The sequence below is a fragment of the Microtus ochrogaster genome, chromosome 5, assembly GCF_000317375.1.
Source record: "Microtus ochrogaster isolate Prairie Vole_2 chromosome 5, MicOch1.0, whole genome shotgun sequence".
In the NCBI taxonomy this organism is placed as follows: Eukaryota; Metazoa; Chordata; class Mammalia; order Rodentia; family Cricetidae; genus Microtus; species Microtus ochrogaster.
The window spans coordinates 9,237,241-9,256,532 of NC_022012.1; the positions used below are offsets into that span (position 1 = coordinate 9,237,241).

At 47.3% G+C, this 19,292-nt stretch overlaps 1 protein-coding gene across 1 annotated transcript in view; it reads right to left on the reverse strand.

The window, feature by feature from the left end:
• Positions 1-471: 471 nt before the first annotated feature.
• Positions 472-19,292, reverse strand: part of Endod1 (endonuclease domain containing 1) — a 27,821-nt gene continuing 9,000 nt past the window's right edge. Inside the window, exon 2 of the mRNA XM_005346807.2 lies at positions 472-4,549. Within this exon, the coding sequence (XP_005346864.1) occupies positions 3,329-4,549 (1,221 nt within the window). The 3' untranslated portion in view covers positions 472-3,328. The remainder of the gene's footprint in view (positions 4,550-19,292) is intronic.

Below are 19,292 nucleotides of genomic sequence, written 5' to 3' on the forward strand. Positions count from 1 at the left end.
CAACTCAAAATTTTTAATGAACAAAAGCAAACGGAAAATCGCTTGAGTTGATATGAAGAAGAAGAAAATAAAGAGCCCAGGAAGATGGCAGAGTGCCTGCTGCAAAAGCTGGAGGACTTGAGCTCAGATCCCCAGCATCCCACACACCTGTAACACCAGAGCTAGACTTGCCAGTGAGCTCCAGGTTCCGTGAGAGACTGAACTCACAGACTCAATAAAACAAGGAGGAGAGCAAGAGGAAGGCATCTGGCCTCAACCTCAGGCCTCCACACATGTACACGCGTGTACACACCAGATACAGAGAAGGAAATGAGCACGGTGTGTAACTCAGTAGTAGGGCACTCTCCTCGCATGAGCTTGGTTTACTCTCTGGCCTCACAGAGGAAAAGGGAGTGAAGGAAGTAATCCCAGAGAACCCCAAACCTCATCCCGAGCTTTCAGATGCTCTCCATGAACCCCACGGAACCACTGTGCTGTCAACAATGACTTTATTGAGCATCTACAGGACGCAGAGCATTGTACATAGCTTGATGTGGCCAAACCCTCTGCAACAGCGTCCTTCATTCCCCATCCTTCAGGTTTTCTTCCTGTGCTCCAGGGAGCAGGGCAAATATCCTCAGCATGGTGCTTGTTGTGATAGGTCACAGCATGGGCTGTACCACCTGTTGTCCCCACCATCCTGGAAACTTCTTGTGGATGGAGCTTTTTCCACCCCGGCAACCTTGATGACAGAATGCACGTTTGCTAGGTGGCTGGGTGAATGAAGACCAAGGATCCTTCCATTCCCAAGTTTGCATTGGGTGGAGAAGGCACAAAGGCAGAGGGTGCATCCGAGAACACGGCCGGCACAGACAGAAGTACAGCTCTGTGAGCGAGAGTCAGCCACCATCCCCCAAGGGCCTGAGAACAGAATGAAGCCACAGCCAAAGCTCCAAACTGAAGGCAGGGTTCAGCCTCCTAAACTCCCACCCCAGAACCCCACGTAACCTCCTGGGAATGAACCAGAAGCCTAGTGACTTGGAGGACTTCAGAGCCACGTGCAGCTCGTTCCAGTAACTCCCAGGCCCTACCAACAAGAAACTGCAGAATGAAGGGTCTCAGTCCTCTAACCCGAAGGATATATGTTTGTCTTCTTATCTTTTCCCATATTAAAAAAAAAAAAAAGCCACACAAAAATAAATAACCAGACATCTGAATACGGGGAGGGGGCAGTTCCAATGGTTCCCTGAAAGGGGCTCAGATGCCATGGGTGCCCTGCTAGGGCCTCTCAGAATGCAAATATTCACTGAAAGGGAAAGAGGGCCGCATGAGATGCAGTCTCGCGTGGATTCCTGGCATTCCATTAACCTGCCAAATTCAACTGATGATGCAGAGCCTGGAGTCTTTGGCAGGTGATAAAAGCCTACTTACACTCAGGGGGCACACCTGTGTGATAGGGCATCTCAGCTCGTCACAACCTGCTTCCAGCTGACCCTGCTAACAAAACCAAGTCTACAGTCTCCTTGTGCCTCTGAGAACTAAAAAAAAAAAAAACAATGAGGGTTTATCCAGACTGCTTCTCTGGCAACTTCTGAGAGTCCCTTTTTTGACCCATCAGTGCCAACACAAGCCCCAGCACTCCCATTTACACAGAGAAAACTCCTGGAAATGCTGCTCTGAGTCTTTCAACAGTGGGCATCTACCCAAGCGAGGTCCGTGGTCCAGACTCCAAATTATGGTCGCATGAAGTTTGCAGGCTGCTAGTCCTCTCTGGTGCGACTCAAATCATCTGCAAAACTTGGTTCTTGCTATACCCAGGTTCTCATATGCCACTGCTTTCTGGGGACAGCTGATGTACTGTTCCCTTTTTGCTTTCTTTCTAGACTCCTAGCCCTTACAACTAACTTCCAGCCAACCGGTACATCCCCCAGTTAAGTCCACACTCGGCCCCTTTCTTCTTCACAACAACTCTCTGGAACACTCAGGAAAATACTAGACAATTCATTCCCACCGTGGGAATGCTTGGTTCCCACAAAGCCGGTTTGGTTCCCTTTGTTATAATTTTTAGCCAAGATTTAAAATTACAAGTGATTGATCAAATCAGGAATAAGCTCTTTTTTTTATTTTTTTATTTTTTATTTTTTTGGTTTTTCGAGACAGGGTTTCTCTGTGGTTTTGGAGCCTGTCCTGGAACTAGCTCTTGTAGACCAGGCTGGTCTCGAACTCACAGAGATCCGCCTGCCTCTGCCTCCCGAGTGCTGGGATTAAAGGCGTGTGCCACCACTGCCCGGCGGGAATAAGCTCTCAAATTTAGCTAGCATTAATGGAGGGCTTATATTTTTTTAGCCTCAAATACACTATAAAAATAGTGGTCTAAGAGACAATGATTTTTAAATATGTACATACAATATAGTTCTGCCCGAGATGGCCAGAATATTTTTCATCTTGTCTATTACCTAGATAGTTGTAACAATCATTTCAGGAGAGAAGTCAGAGTGCTTTACGGTATCGAGTACTCATTTGATGCATTAGATGTCGCAAAATATGAAGTTTCATATTATTAGATTAACATGCAAATCTTTGTGTTTAACATTGTGAACCAGAAATTTAATGTAAGTTGATGAAGCCTCCCTAAGAATGCCCTTGGACACAGCGCCTACTTACTGCTGTTTCCCTTCCATTCTACACCTGGAGAGACCTGACTTAGCCTGATCAGGGTTGTATTCAAATTTTATTATGCCATATTAGGCATAAGAATTGTGATTTAGCAGAACTCAACTTTGGAAGAAAATGAAAATCAAACAAGCCCCCGAGATCAAGTAAAGGTCAAACTCGCAGCAGAGGCTGCGTCTGTAGGGAGGGGGTGCAGCAGAGCAGTCACGGGCCATGGCCAGGGTTGGTTGGGTCAGGGAGGAAGAGAAGGAAATGCCAAGAGACTGGACAACAATGTTCGGATCATTTGCCTTAAATCTCTAAGAGCATTTGGAGGCACAAGATTCTTTCCCCACATCTCATAACTTTTAATGCCATCTTTTCCCCGCTTGTGTTTAGTTTCCTAACAAGCCTGGGTCAGCCCAGGTGTTGAACTGAGTCAGAGCACAGGGCTGAAGTTAACATGTTCAGGGAACGCTTGCATGAATAATTGCAGTGCGCAGTGGACCATGACCCCGAACCTACCCTGAACATTGCTCTTAGATCAAATTTAAATTGTGCCAAACTCCTTTGCAGAAAAAGACAACCCATCCCCCCAGGTGAACATAACACCATAGCTGACAGAATGGAAACCCGCTGTAAAAACAGACCAGTCTAGCTCCCTATTGAAAAATAATGAAATTTACCACAACGGACACTAGGATGTGTTTGGGTTATAGAACTCCCCAAAATTGTCAAAAGTAACCTTGTAGCCAACCCGCTTGAAGATACTAAAAACAACCTGGAACAGGCCACCCATGGTGCCAAAAGCAGTGCCAAAGAGGAGGGAGAGAATGCCACCCAGGCCCACAGCAATGTCCCTGCACACGACAGGAATGGCCCCCACGGTGTACACAGGGAAAGTGGCTACATCCACAAGCACTCGGAGAGGGATGCTCAGAGCTCGGCAGACAGTCTTCAGCAGACAGCAGAGGATCCGCAGAAGGGCCCTGATGACTTTGGCCACCACCTTGAGCACTTTCCAGGGAATGCCCACCAACTCTTGTCCAATGGTCATGAGATAGGACACGGTGGCTGAGCCCAGACGGTACAGACAACTCTCAATGCCATTGATGACCTGCTTGGCCACAAACCAAAGGAGATGGAGTACATTCCTTAAGACTGTCATCACGAGGTAATAAATTAACTGGAAAAGTTTGATGAATGGGGTCAAAAGGAAACCAAGAACTTTTCCCAGAAAGCTGCCTCCTCCCTCTGGTGCATCTGGGGACGGCAGGGCAGACCTCTGGCTTTGGGCCCTGGCGAGAGGACTCGAGCTCTCTTGAGACTGAAGAGACCGCTCCTCATCTTGGACTTGGTTGACCACTTCCAGAATCTTCTTCATCTTCTCTGTGTCTTGCTCCATCTCCCCACAGTTGTCCCGGAACAGCTGAGGTTTTTGAGGAAGCAGCTTCTCAAGGTCTCTCACCATAATATCTTCTATGATATCACTAGCCTGCGTGTGCTTGGTGAAGCCCATGGCCCAGCCTCCTCCAGGGATGTCACAGCAGGCTGCCAGCCAGAGGAATTCTGGGATAGTCACTCTGCCCTTAACTCTGTAGTCTGAGGGGACAGCACCTGTGATGATGTACAGGTCTTTGCCATCACCACAGTGTGGGATCAAGGCTCGGTCCATGAGACTGTCAAGATTCATGTGCCACCGTTCCCGGAAAGACTGGGTCATTGGGACTGAATTTGTGAGTGGGAATGTGGACATCTTGAGGTCACTGCTAAGGAGGAATGGGTACAGCTGTCCGATTTCATAGTCAGAGTCGAGATAGTCTGCATTCAAGGCTTGCTTGCTTCCCAGATTGTTCACGGAGGTGACAGCGTCAGCCTCTTCAATTACCTCCTCAAGGGAGCTGTCGGGGTCATCAATCTGAAAGAAGAAGACAATAGTGCTGAGATGGGTCCCTGCTCACAATACCTGAGCCACTTGCTGAAGCTCCAGGGAGATCCTACCCTCTGCCGTGTCCAGCCCTTGAGTTCTCGCTCATGACATGGTTCTTATACAGACACACACACACACACACACACACACACACACACACACACACACACACACTTCATTCTCAGATCCCTCCATGCTGGTATTTGAAGGCATCCTCAAATAGGATACGTCCTGCTCATGTTCTATCCTTGCTCCTTACACAGTCGTGATGGCTTCTCTCAGTGCATGCAGGCACACATGGGGAGGTATGCACAAGCATTCACATGCATGCATTCACATGCATGTGACATCAGAGAACAACCTTCCTAAAGAGTCATCTGCCTTTAAAGAAAAGTTATTCACTTACAAAGAATTCAGTTTCATTGTGGCATTTTTCAAACAAAATTTGGTTTTACTGTTCCTCTTCCAGGCCTGGGTTTTGTTGGTTGGTTGGTTTGGTTTTTAAAAACTTAAACAGAACAATTGATTGCATGGTATGTGTGTTGTGGGAAGGTGTGTGCAGGTGTGTGCAGATGCACAAAGGCCAGAGGAGGGCATCAGATCTCCCTTCAGACTCCTGGAGCCCACTTTCCAGGGAGCTATTCTGTGCCCATTATAGGGCTCTCGGGAAAAGAAGCAAGTGCTCTAACCACTGAGTGACCCCTCCAGTAAACCTTGGTTTTTTGGAGTCATGGCTTCTCGTTAACCTGGAGTTCACTGATCACGCTAGGCTGACTGGCCATTGAGCTGCGGGACTTTGCTTGTCCCCATGTCCCTTGCTCTGTGACCCTCGGGCCAGGCTCTCACACCTGGTATCTTTTATATGGGCTTGGGGATCAAATTCGGGTCCTTGTTCTCATTCTGCCAGTTCCCGCTCAGTCATCTCCCCAGACCTGACTTTTCTTTCTTTTTTTCATTTGCCGAGGTTGAGCCCGAAAGATCAACCATGGGTCCTTTCAACTCCTATCCTTCCACTTTCAGGTTAACTGACCTTTGAAGTAATTGTTCCACAAAGCTTACTATGATTAACAAGCCAATCAATATATGTGTTATATATCAATTACAATATATAGTTGTATCTTTTCTTCTTATACAAAATGCTTTTGTAGTTCAACAGGATAATATATACACACATAGTGAATACATATACATACAGATAGATGACAAATAGATACAAAGATAAATGATAGATAGATAATACATAGATAGACAGACAATAGTCACTTTGCTAATCCAAAGGACAAAAGAACGCTGGGTTAAGGAATACATTTTTCTTGCCCAAAGTAGACTGGGCTTTTGTTGGAGGACCCAGCCCAAGGTCTTGTGGACTTTTTGCTTACCTTTAGGCCCAGAGAATATCATAGTGACAGTGCTTATAACAATGGGGGCTTGAACAAAAATTGAAAATGTAAAGTAAATGATAATATATCCCTTAAACATCTCAAACCCTTTGAAAAGAGCTTGCAGCTCTTGGAGTTTGTGGCATGGAAGCATGTGCTGTGGTAGTGAAAGCAAAGGCAAAGGTCAGGCTAGAGAGACGGCTGAGCGTGCGGCAAAGGCTCCTCTGCAGAGACTTAGCTCCCAGCATCCACATGTTGGCTCAGTCCATCTGTAACTCCAGAGGATCCCATGCCTTCTTCTGAACTCTGAGTGCACCAGGTATGCACGTGGTACACATAGATACACGCAGAAAAACACTCTTACATACACAAAAAAGAATAAATAAATTTTAAAAAGTCATAATTTTGCTTAAAAGCACAAAACTACCCACTCCAAAAAATATCCAAAACATTTTGGAACAAAGTATGTGTCCTCAGCCCCAGTTCTTTGGTTCCTGGAGAGTTGACAGTTCCTTCTATCACCCCTACCCACAAATCAAAACAAATCTCTCCTTGCTAACTGACACCCTAATATTGGAGTCGACCTCCTAAACCACCCTCAAACCTCTAGTACAGTCAAGGCCAGGGGCCTTTGTTGCCTTCCCATCTAGGTCAAGCTGATGTGTGTTTGGCCAGCTCTGCTGTGGCCTTTCACAGCGTGGCCTTCAAATGTGTGTGTTCGCACGGGACCAATCAGGCTGGCAAGAAGCAGGTAGATCTGATGGAGCCTCCTGGAGCTCTCTGTAGGCTGACCCTACCATGTCACTCCATCCTCCCCTAGCCTAAGAAGCAATGCGTCTAGATGCTCCCCCCCACCCACCCCATCCCTGGTAGGAAGAAGATAAGGAACTCATTCATTTTGCAAGGCCTTTGTCTCCATTTTCTTACAGCTGAAAGATATACCCCAGGAAACAGTAGCTTTGCTGCTGAATCAGGTGATCAAGACACAGCCAAGCCAGGCTCTCTGGGGCTGGGTGGAAGGCCACAGACTTTAAGATGCCTTCCTGTACTCATTCTCTAGGACGTCCCATCTGCACTGACGTTCTGCCATATCTTTAGCTTAAGAGGAAGTCTGGAGATGACTCCTGGTTACCCGTTGGCAGAGCACAGACAGCATGCTGGTGTCGTGTCTTCAATGCAAGAGCCACCCAGGGATAGACCTCAGGCCTAGGACATGCCCAGAGAAGTGGGCTTCTTAGATGATGAAGAAAGAGGTTAAAGAGAGGGGAGAGGAGGATGAAGAGTAGAGAGGTACAGGTCCTTGTGCTGACAGGCTACATGCTTACCACTGAGCGATTCCAGCAGCCCCTAGTCGTTCGTTTCTGCTAATTGACTTTAGACGGTAGGTAAACCCAAGTGCTTTGTAGCATCGACGGGTGGATGGGTCTACGGGCCCAGTGGGTTTGTGGTAAGCAACACCTAGTCGCCTTTGCCAGGACCCTACAGACTTCACTGACCCTGGACTAGGTTTGTGATGATTTCCTCAGTTCTGGGTGTCTCATGAAGAAAGAAGAACAACGAAGTTGCTGGAAAGGAAGGGTGCTGGCTCTAGGCTGCTCCCTCAGGAGTCTGCTCCTCTCTGGGCCTCTCCCAACCTCCTGGGCCATTCCTCGCACAGCCTCCCCTTGGCACCTCCAGTCTTGCTGGACTTAGCAGGACAGCAGCCCCCTCTCAGCTCCCCGTTGTCCCCGGAGAGCCCTGTTCTGCTTCCAGGTCACCAGCACATAGGCCTTCCTCTCCTGTCCCCAGTGGCACCAGTGGCTTCCTGTGCGTCACTTTCTCCACCTTTAACGTATTTTTGACACCTAAGAACTTCATTTTTTTTTGGCTAAAATATGAATTTAAATTTTTTAAATTATGCATCTTATACAAAGTTTATATGTGTTTTCAGTAGGAGAAATCCATGCTGGCCTTTGTCTCTTCCTATTTTGCTGGGCTTCCAACATCCCCAAATGTATCTGAGCCAGGTGTGGAGGGTCACACCTTTAATCCCAGCACTCAGAGGCAGAGGCAGGCAGATCTCTGAGTCCAAGGCTAGTCTAGTCTGCAAAATGATTTCCAAGTCAGAGCTACCTAAAGAGATGCTGTATAAAAGCAGTGAGAAGTAACTGCTTGGCTTAAAGCTCTCTTCTCAGACCAGACTCCTTGGCAGTCTGGAAGGAGTATGAGCTCCTTCTCTGAAGGTGTGGAGGGACACAGGTGGAAACCCACTGCTTCTAATTTGCTTTCTGCTGCTGTCACAAACACTGTGGCCTAAAGCAACTTGGGGGAAGAAAAGGCTGATTTAATCCAACACTGCCAAGTCTCAGCTTGTCCTGGACGAAAGGAATATGAGGCAAGAGTTGAGACGGAAGCCAGGGAGGAAGGCTGCTTACTAATTCCAGCTCCAGACTACTCAGGATTCCTGTATAGCCCAGGGATGGCGCCACCTACAGTGGGCTGGGCCCTCCTATCAAGACAACCCCACAGACATCCCTAGGCCATCCTATTCAGGCAGTTCCTCAGCTGAGGTTTCTCCTCTCTGATGACTGGGGCGAAGGAGGACACCATCACCAACAGAGGGGTATGGGAACTCCAGATCTTTCCCAAGTCACACTGGGCAGTTTTGGAAACAAGTGTTTGTTTTTCTACTAATTCTTTTGTATTAGCTATTACTCAAAATTAAAAATAGTTCAGACTGATTCAAACATTCTTAATATATTCTCTGACCTGCTGTCACCCGAAGGGCAGACGTATTTTCCACCTCTACGGAGAGTTTAATGATCTGCTTACTGCAAGTGCAGGAAATGGATGACAACATAGCTCCCCGAAGACAAGGCTAGACCTATGACGTAAGAGGCAGTTTCGGATTAGAGCTGGTTTCCAGGTTACACCCACCGCCTGACTCGCCCCAGGTTCACTCTGGTTCCCTGGGGGCATCTCTGTAGGGAGCAGAACATAAAAACCTCCCTGGCTAATCTGCCTCCCAACTGACCTTACCCCTCTGGACTGCTGATGTAATTTGATGCTGTGCCTGTATTTAATGGAATGTTTTTCCCTAAGATCGACATATTAAATAGGTTTTAGAAGAAGAAGCTGTCTCCATTTTACTAGTCTCTGTCTCATAACCGTATAATACATTTTTTTTTATCAAATTTAGTACAAGAGAAAAGAACACTTCTCTCAGCAAGCAGAAGTCATCCCTTAACAGATAGTAAAAGCTATTTAAACCTGTGGTATGTCTTCTTTGTTTCAGGATTAAATAGTATACCAATTGTGATATATTCATGTTAGAAAAACAAAGGGTGGGAGAAGGATGGCTCCTGTCTGTTAAATAATCAGGGCTTATCAGGGCTGCACTGTGTGTAAGCCACTATAGAAGGGACATTGCCACTGGGGATAATAATTATAGTCATGACTCACTGACCTGTAAGAGTGTTGTAGACTATTCTAAGAGCTTTCTTGTAGTAAATCGATAAGTCCCTCACCTAAATCACAGCTACGTGTTACTTTTATCATCTTTTGATGGAAACATTTGAGGTGTTGTTGGGAGAGAAGATTGTCCAAGATTGATAGCACAGTTGGTATGTGTGGGGGTGGGGTGAGGCGGGGGATCAGGGTGTGACCTTGGGAAGTCCCACCCCAGAGCCCAAGTTCCCACTCTCTACTTTCTAGGCCTCCCGATAGTCCTCCCAGCGGGAGGTCAGATCTATTTAAGGAGAGGAGAGGCAGATGCTTGCAGCCTTAAGAGAGTCCAGAGAAAACAGAGCCACACAGTTTGTAACAGATGCTAGACAAGAGGGAGACACACAGAGAGTAATCAAGAAGGAAAGGCCTGAAAGCAGGAAGACTGTTTTTTGTTTTGTTTTGTTTTTTTAGCAGAAACAAAATATAAAGTGGGAGTTGGAGACACAGGACCACAAACCAGTGAAACCAAAGGTCAACAAAGACTTAGTACAATTTCCTTACTAAGAGTTTGGGGCAAAAACAAGCAGCCTGGGAACCGAATTCTGAGGAGGAGAAAGTACAAAGCTTATTAGAAGGAGGGAACGGGAATCAGAAGAATCTGGGGAACACGGATGCTGCCATTCTCTCCCCAGCACTCTGAGGTAGGCACGGTGATAGCTGGGAAAACTGAAACCCCGAGAGTGGCAGGTACAAAGTCATTCAATCGGAATGTGGACAAGCCAAGGACCAAGCCCAGTTTACCCAGCTCCATTGCTCCCAATGGCATGCCAGGAGCTGCTCCAAACCTTTCAGGCAAGGAAGGAAATTCTGAGAGCCACAGTGCAACCTCTGTGAAGACAAGAAGGGGCAAGATTCACTTGGAAGGCAGAAACAGAGCTGTAAGGAGAATCAGCTACCCAGTGTCATGCCCAAAGCAAAGAAAGGGTTAGCTAGGCCTGGGCGAGAACCAGTGTGAAAGCAGAGTACAGGTGAGAAGGTCTACACACGCTGACTGAGGACCCTGTAAGTCAAGGCTAGAAGGGTGTCATCAAATGGTAGGATGAGGGTTTCCTAAAGGGGCAGGCGAAGGTGGACTTCTGCCCCAGGACAAGCGAAATTGGGAGGTTAGAGCCACTTGGGTCCCATCTTAGGGCTGGTCCCAAACAGCCAGAGAGCAACGAGCAAGGAACATTGAGTTTATATAGCCTAGACGCTAAGAATCAGTAGGCTTCAAAATCCATGCAAACCTCTAGCCGGAGCCACGTAGAGGGTCACTCAGGGGGTCAGGGAAGGGAGCTGCCCGCTGGTAGGGTGAGCCTTAGGGGCAGGCGGCAGAGCCGTGGGGCTCGAATCGATGACAGTGCTCTCTAGCCAGCTCTACTCCTGCATTCTCCTGCTCATCTTACAGATGGGCCCATGATGCCTTGCATGGCTCAGACATGAAGCAGGTACAAAGGTCTCTGTGGAGCCAGGTGCCCAGCTAAGCCTTCCCAAACCAGCCAAGGGACTGTACCTGAAGACAAAGAAATGAGAGCAGTCCTTACAGTCAGAAGAGGGTGACATTCTGTACCCAAATGAGCTGTGCAGAGTGCTGGGGTCACTGAGAGAGGGAAGGGTGACGGCTTTTAATGTGTTACTAGAATCAGCTTCAAAGAGCATGGGCAGTGCATACACATGCATATGTACACACTCACACTGCACACACGTGTACACACACACGTGTGCACATTCCTCTGCCCCATACACATGGGTACATGCACATACATGTACACCAGGGTATTTGAAAGTCAAGAAGAAAGTCAGAGAGGGGAGCTGAGAGTTGGCTCCTGGGCGTTGGGTCTGGCATTTTTATATGCTGGTAGTTTGGTCTACTCTCTAACTTTTGTCTGTCTACGTCATCATGAAGAGTCTTTCTGTATAGCAGGTCCAGGGGAGCAGGAGATCATGTGGTATTGAGGCAACAAAGGAATGAAGAACCAAGAGGGTGGTATGAGGAGCCAGCCCAGGCTGAGGGAAAGCTCTCCTGAGAGGAGGAAGGATCAGGGGCTGATGTGGATGGCCCCTGGGGCATGTGGCAGTCAGCATCACCACCGCAGCACCCAGGACAGAGCATGAGGAGAACTTCAGGTCATTGGCCTGGGGAAGAAAGGCTGTACCCGTCTCAGGTGGCAGAGGCAAGCACGGTCCACTGTGATGGAAGCTGGTATGCGTGGTGGCAGAGATCAGGGGCACACAATACGAGGCTGGGCAGCTTTAGCATTCATTTACTGTAAATGAAAAGAAGCTGTGTCTGGCGATGAACAACAACAACAAAAATAAGCACAAAAAACAACAAACAAGAGAAACAATCTTCTGGCAAGAGTTTCTGTGTCTGGAGAGACTGATGAACAAATTTGTAATTTCTTTTCTGTGTAAAGATTGGATTTTTTTAGGTTCAGAGGCCAATTACTTTATCTTGGACTTGTGCTAGCCTCCTAAAACAGCCATTCCTTGTCCCGCTCTGTATCTGAACTAACATCTCATGATAATAAATAAAGACCTCTTAGAAGATATTATAATAGCAGAACACTAGCTTCCACCGATCAAAGAACTAAACATGTCATCAGACAGCATCTTGGATCTGGAGAAAAGTTCCTTCATCTTGATGCACCTGCCTCTTTGGTGGACCCAGCAATTATTTTAAACTTGCCTTGATTCATGACTTTTTTTTTGTCCTCTGGAACTGTAAACCCTGTGAGAATGCTCTAGGTTGGAACATGTAATTTTGAGTAACCTAAAATCTGTGTTCTCAGGCCATGGTCACTCAGAACGGCTCTAGAATAAACTATTTCTTATTCCCTTTAAGATGAGAGCTGTGAGCCAGGCATGGTGGTGCATGCCTTTAGTTCTAGCACTTGGGAGGCAGAAGCAGGCGGATCTCTGAGTTCAAAGCCAGCCAGGTCTACAGAGAGAGTTCCAGGACAGCCAGAGCTACACAGAGAAACCCTGTCTCGAAAATCCATAAAAAAATATAGAGAGGGTGTGAGAGAGAGAACACTGTGGTTCTTGCAATGATGCCAGCCGCTGGGCTGAATCTGTCTGTCCTGCTGAACTGAAGGGTCTAGGCTTGTGCCTGCTTCTGCTCCACACCTGGCACAGCGGCCTGCCCGTAGGATACATCCAGGACTCCTCACAATGTGTAAAAGATGCTGGAGAGAGAACAGACTGTCCTTTCTTATTGCAGCCTCACAGACTTCCACAAGGAAAACGCAGTGATGATGAAGAGCCATCAAAGCGGTTATTAAACTTGGCAGGGGTTGCCATGGCCAGGGTGGGGTTTCCTTCCCCTGGAGAATTTTAAGCCACAACTAGATAACCACTCACGGGGATGAGTCAGTCAGCTGGGAGATGGCCCAGTGAGCATCAGTTGAACTGGAGCCAGAGTCTTTCTACGACTTGTTTTATTTTTTATTTTTTTAGAAGACTTAAATAATAGAACAGGCTGAATGGTGTGTGTTCTGAATTTGCTTCTGCAGAGTGAGGATGATGTATGATGTGTACACACACACACACACACACACACACACAGAGAGAGAGAGAGAGAGAGAGAGAGAGAGAGAGAGAGAGAGAGAGAGAGAGCCCATTGCCACTGGGATGAAGTCCCTCTTTATCAGAAAAGGTAAGAACCTTGAGCTAGACCAGTCAGATGATCTTATCAGGGCTGTCTGGAGCAGAAAGGTCCCTTGTGATCACACACTAGAATTAAGTGTCCCTCAAAACCTCTCACCACGGACAACAAGGAGCTGCCTTACAACAATAACAAAACAACAACAAAACCTAAAACCACCAACAAAGGAGATCCAGGGAGACAAAACAGCAGTTTTAGGACACTGGGGGCGGGACAGACAGGAAATGTCTAGCTCTCAGAAGAAAAGAAATTACTGACCCACCCATAAAGACACGAGCCTAACTCCCTATTAGGCATCTGCAGTTCCATATCCCCCTGAGGACAGAAGCAGCTGGAGAGGAATTAGAAGGATGCTAACGTTCTTTCTTTCGCTTTTTTTAGACCTTTGGGTCTAAAAAAAAAAATGCAGAGGTCTCCATTTCCTGTGCTGAGTGGTGTCTGGCTGAAGGGCCCCTGGCTTGCCTTCCAGTGAATCACCTTCCTCTGGCCTCCCAGGCCCCACACGCACCTTCCTGCTCTGGCTTCCAACACCCAGCCAGGCTGGGCACACCCATGAGTAAGTGCTGCCTGACCTGCAGGCGTGCAAGGTTCTCTGTCTCATCCACTGACTTAGAACTAGGTGGGGGAAGCAGTCCCTTCCACTTCTGACTTTTTCTTTAAAAAGAAATCAAAGTAAAAAAAGAAATTAAAACAGAACACACCAATTCCAAGTTGTCAGGAAGTGTTGAAAAGGAAGCCCCAAGAGGAGACTGGCACCAGGGCAAGCCAGCTCTCTGGGGACTACTCTGGCTGCCCCTGCTCTTACTGAGGTCCCCATTCGACCTCCTGGACCCTGTCAGGTTACAAACCCAGTTGTCTTGGGTTTCCTTCCCCATGACGGTCCTTTTCCACTGGGCACTGTTTTCTTCTGCAGAGCGGCTGCGTTTGGCATTCACATGTGGCACCGAACTCAGAGTATCAGCTAAAGGGAAGATCCCCATTTCTAACTTCCCACCTTCTGAATTCAGACACTGAAATCTCAGAACGGACTGCACATCAAAATACCAGACGCAAAGACGGTTCCCTGAGCCTTGCCCAGGCCTGCTATGCAGGATGACGGAGGGAGGGCAGAGAAACCCTCCTTTGGATGCCTTTAGGTGGCCAGCTGATTCCAGTGCACTTCCACACTGGGTAGCTATCAAGCAAGTCTCTGGCAGAAGTAAGCCCTGCCTCCACAGCCACCAAAGGAAACCAGTGACACCTCCTTAAGTCATTAGTTCCTCAAATTCAGTTTATATCATAAACACATCGGTCCTTGCTAAAAGGCAGATTTCTGTGTTTAATCCACAGAGCCCTCTGTGGAAGAAGAGAACCTGATATCCCAAAGTTCCTCTAACTGCCACATGCATGTTGTGACATGCACACCATGGCAGGTACACACCAACACCCACACCCACCAAACATACACACAAACACACACAGAAGGAAGGTGAAAACAAGGTTAAGGATTGCAGTCATCTGATTTCCAGAAGTTTCCTGGCCCTGGGTCCTTTGAGACTTGAGTAGTTTGTCTCTTTCCCGGTGTCTGTGAGTCTTCTAGTGTGTTCTCATGCCACACCCACACACCCACATCTGACCCAAAGTAGATAAGTCTACAGCTCTTACATCAGTCGGGCTAAATATTGGGGTTCCTCTCACTGTGAGAACCCAGCAGCCCAGGACCGATAAAGGACAGGGACCTTGTAGACAATGTAAGCTTCCAGATGCCAGGATTGAAACTGGGAAAAGTTGAGAGATAAGTTGCATTAACCCTTGCAGCTGGGAGATCAGAGGGCAGCTCTGGGGACAGCAGCAAGGAGCCGGGTCAATAGAACCACACCTGCGGGATGCTGCTGTCAGTTCGGTCAGAGCCATCATATCACAAACTGGGAAAGTTTATATGGAAGGCATCTCCATAGATTATTATTATGATGAGGATGCAGAGCCCAAACCAGTAACACCTTGCCTAACATATATGAAGTTCTGGCTTCCACCCTAGCACAGAAACAAAGGAAAAGAGCATGGGACGGAAACAGAAACCGAGAAGAAACACGGACATCTACCTTACAGGCTGAGCAACTTTGAGCAATGGTGACTCTCTCTCCTCTTCTATAAGTCAAACGGCAATAATTCTATTTGCAGAAGCATGGGGAAGGGAAAGAGGGTGGAGTTATTTCTTGTCCCCGTGTGAGAGGCATGTTTGTGATGACCGTGTAAGAGGCTTGTTTGTGATGACCGTGTGACAGGCATGTTTGTCATGACTGTGTGGCAGGCATGTTTGTGAGACATCATAGAACTTTGTTTGCTAAAATGGAGAGTATGAAACGGTGCATGCATCTTTAGGTGGGATAGAAATTTCTGGACTGTTTACATACACTTATCTACACATGCACAATCTATGATTGGTTATCTCTGAGAAATGGGATCCATTTCTTTTGAATACTCAAAATAAAAAAAAACTCAAAATAAAATTTGATAATGAGCATATGTTACTTTTGTATACACTGAAAAAATATAAATAGTATAAATAACAACTACGGTGATCACCACAGCAAAAGGCCTCGCTGGCATCACCCTCAGATCCACCTATGGCTGCTGGGCCACACAAGAATTAGGATGGCATAGCTTTCAAACACCACATCCACTCATTCCACACGTGCTAAGTGCTCAGCATTTGGTGACATTTGTTATTCATCTGTGCTAGACCAGGCACTGTGCTAGACCAGGGACTGGGAATCTGCATCCCATGAGCCAATCCTAGCCTCCACACTTGCATCAATAGGGTCATCACTTGTAGCTGTTTTGTTAAAATACAAAGAGTCGAATAATTGCAGCAGAGACATCTGACCCACACCACCTAAGCTATTTCTCATTTGGCCGTCACAGAAGAAGGCTGCTGCCCCAGTGTTAGGCAATGCGATCCAGTGAGTAGCAACCACAGCTCTGGCCTGACTCAATGGGCCTTGGAGTTGAGTCATGTGGTACTCAGTCACAGAAACAGCTGTGTGGTTATAATACACAGGCAAAGGCATGTGTGTGGTGACATTATTTTTGATGTGGTGGTGTGAATGAGAATGGTCCCATAGGCACACATGTTTGAGCGTTTGTTCCCGAGTTGGTGGAACTGTTTGGGAAGGATTAGGAGCTGTGGTCTTGTTGGAGGACGTGTGTCACTTGGTACTCTGGAGTTTTGAAATACTCATGCCATGCCCTGTGTGATCTCTCTCTGGCCTCTGCTGTGGATGAAGATGTGAGCGTTCAACCGCATCTCCAGCCCCTTTCATCACACCTTCAATCCACTGTCATGGACTCTAGCCTTCTGGAGTTATAAGCCAAATTAAACTCTTTCGTTTATAAGCTGCCTTATATGATGTTTCATCCCAGCAATAGAAACCCTAACTAAGACACATAGGCAGTTGGTCTAGTTGGGAATATTACAGAAAGCCAAAAGCAAAACATAAGGATTGCAGTGTGTACCAAAACCGTGTGATGGGACAGATGATGGACATTGAAATAATAATCAGAATGAAGCCCCAGCCTCCAACACTGAAGGCATAGTAAGGCATGTGAGCCCAGATAAGGTGGGAGGGGAGCAGGGGCCAAACAACTCTCCTGGCTGTGATAAGAGCTGTCTTTATCAGAGAGAAATGGGGCATCCTGAGGAAAGAGGTGAATATTCTCTGAGAATTTCTCTAGCTTCAGGGCAGTGCACAGGAGGGCCACAGTGGAGCCAGGAAGGATGAACTGACCTTAGCCATCGGGGGCTGAGTTGCAAATTTTCAAGGCTAGGGTCATGAACCTCAGATGGCAATTCAGGCACAGAAAGAAAAGCCACCAGCTATCTCAAACTGTCCTCATCCCTGAAATAGGTAGAGCTGAGGCTAGGTTTCCATGACGACAGACACAGCCCAGAAATCCAAGGATGGGGATAAAACAGGTTGATGGCTCAGAAAGCTAGTCTTCCTTGTCCTATGCTTCCACTTGCCTTGACCCAATGGTGGCTACTCAGTTTTTCAGGAATGCACACGGAGCTGCAATGGTGATCTTTAACCGACAATCTCAAATCACCTGGAAAGGGTATCCATGGGGATGGACTGTGCATGTCTATGGAACATTGACTTAATTGAGTTAATTAATGTAGAAAAGCCCAGGCCACTGTAGATGGCACCATTCCCTAGACAGGAGGGTCGGAAGTAAAGCTGAGGACACACGATCAGGCAAGCCAGCATAAGTGTATTCACTTCTCTCTGCTCTTGGCCATGGATGTGTTATGACTAGCTGTCTCAAGTTTCTACCATGATTTCTACATAATGATGACCTATGCCCTGTGGTTGTGAGCTTAAATTAACCTCTTTCTCCCCTAAATTGCTTTTTATCATGAACCAGACAGAGGCCATTTCCTTAGAGGGCCCTGTTCAGTTATGCGTACCGATCCATCCAACCAGCAATCGCATTTGGTTCTATTCCTTTCCTTTATAATGAATGTTAAGATGATATCAAGCAGGGTTCCTGGATCCCCCATTACCCCCTCAAAAATCCACAGGACAGCATACTGGCCAAGCTGTGATGAAGTCTGGACAAAGGATCGAGAAGGGCTCTCAGAAAGATGGAAGTCAGTCTGCTTCCTGCAGTCATAAAAGGCATTCTGCACATTGGCAGAGGCAGGATGCCCTGAGCTGAGCCCAACTCAACTGCGAGACAGATAGAAGCCATCACAAGGGGACAAGAGACAATAAGACCCCAGCCCTAAACCTGCCACCTGCTAAAAGCATGCATTTGGTATTTTCAACAGAAAACCCCAGATGAGGCACAAAGTCAGTGTATTTACTGCCCAGAAGCCCTTTCTGGCTAAACTAAGTTAAAACTCAGGCCCTGCCCTGCCAAATAACAAAGACAAGAGAAAATGGTGGTGAAAAGCCCAGTGACTCCTCTTTCTCTGCTTGGTCTCAGTCGATAATTGATAGCGAAAAGACGACCACTAGCTTTGGTTGGCACTGGAAATACCCCAACGGGCTCGTGTTCTAAACATTTTCCCCCAGTGGAAAGCAGTAATTTTGAAGGCTCTGGACATTTAGGAGGTGGGCCTCGCTGCTAGAAGCAGCTCATTAGGGGCTTTGAAGGTTCCAGCTCTGCACCTAGGCACAGCCACGCTGGGCTTGGTCCCTGGCTGTGTGAATACATGTCTCTAGCTCGATGCTCCAACCAGAAGTCATAGAGCCCGCCATCATGCCTTGCCCATGACAGTGGACTAAAGTCTCCTGAAACCATGAAACAAAACAAACTCTTCCTGCCTTAAGTCATCTTTTCGGGTATGTGTTTTACAGTGGTTGCCTGGGTTACTTAACAGGAACCCAAAGCCTGCTCTGCTAAAGAAGCCGACTCTAGTACCTGAAGGCATCTCGTGGATGACTGAAAATGGACAAAAGGTGTGGCCCCTGACTTCAATTGTGTCCCCCCCTTGCTGCCTACCCTCTGAGTCATGGAGACAAACTGATAACTCGAAACTGTTTTCTCTGAGACTATAGGCATGATTAACTTGGCCCAATGCCCCCGGGCAGGTGAGTGTGTCTGCTCCTCTTTGTACTTTCTTGCCTGCTTAAGCACTCGGCCTTATAAAGTCCAAACCAAAGCACAGGACCAAGACCTTAGGGAAAAGAATGATGCCGGCAGCAAGAGCAAGTCTCGGTTCCTAGATGACCTCATCAGCCATGAGCCCACTAAGCACAAAGCCAGAATGTTTATGCAGAAGAAGGAAACACCATTGGAAGCTATGCCCTTGACTGAGAAGAGTCACCAAACGTCAGCCTTCCCGCCTCATCACACAGAAGCAAGCCACTCCCTCTGTTAATTCGGGCAGCCCAGTGGTGCCCTTCATCTCTCAAGCTGAGCTGCCCACTAGAGCTTTGCCTGTCTTCTGTACATACGTGGCTCTGTCTCCTTTCTGTTCCTTTCGTATTGTGAGAAGGTGCTGTCCTCTATCACCTCTTCCGGTCCCTGAAGTGGGCTCACTCCATTACTGACTTAGCTAGGCTCCTGTGGCTTTACCTCCCTGAAAAGCTAGGCTTCCTGCAGGGAAAAACCTTTGAAGGGAACCCGTGAAGGTGTCTCGGGTCTGGAATGTTCAAAGCTAAGCCTCAAATGCACGCACACAGAAACACACACAAGAGAGAGAGAGAGAGAGAGAGAGAGAGAGAGAGAGAGA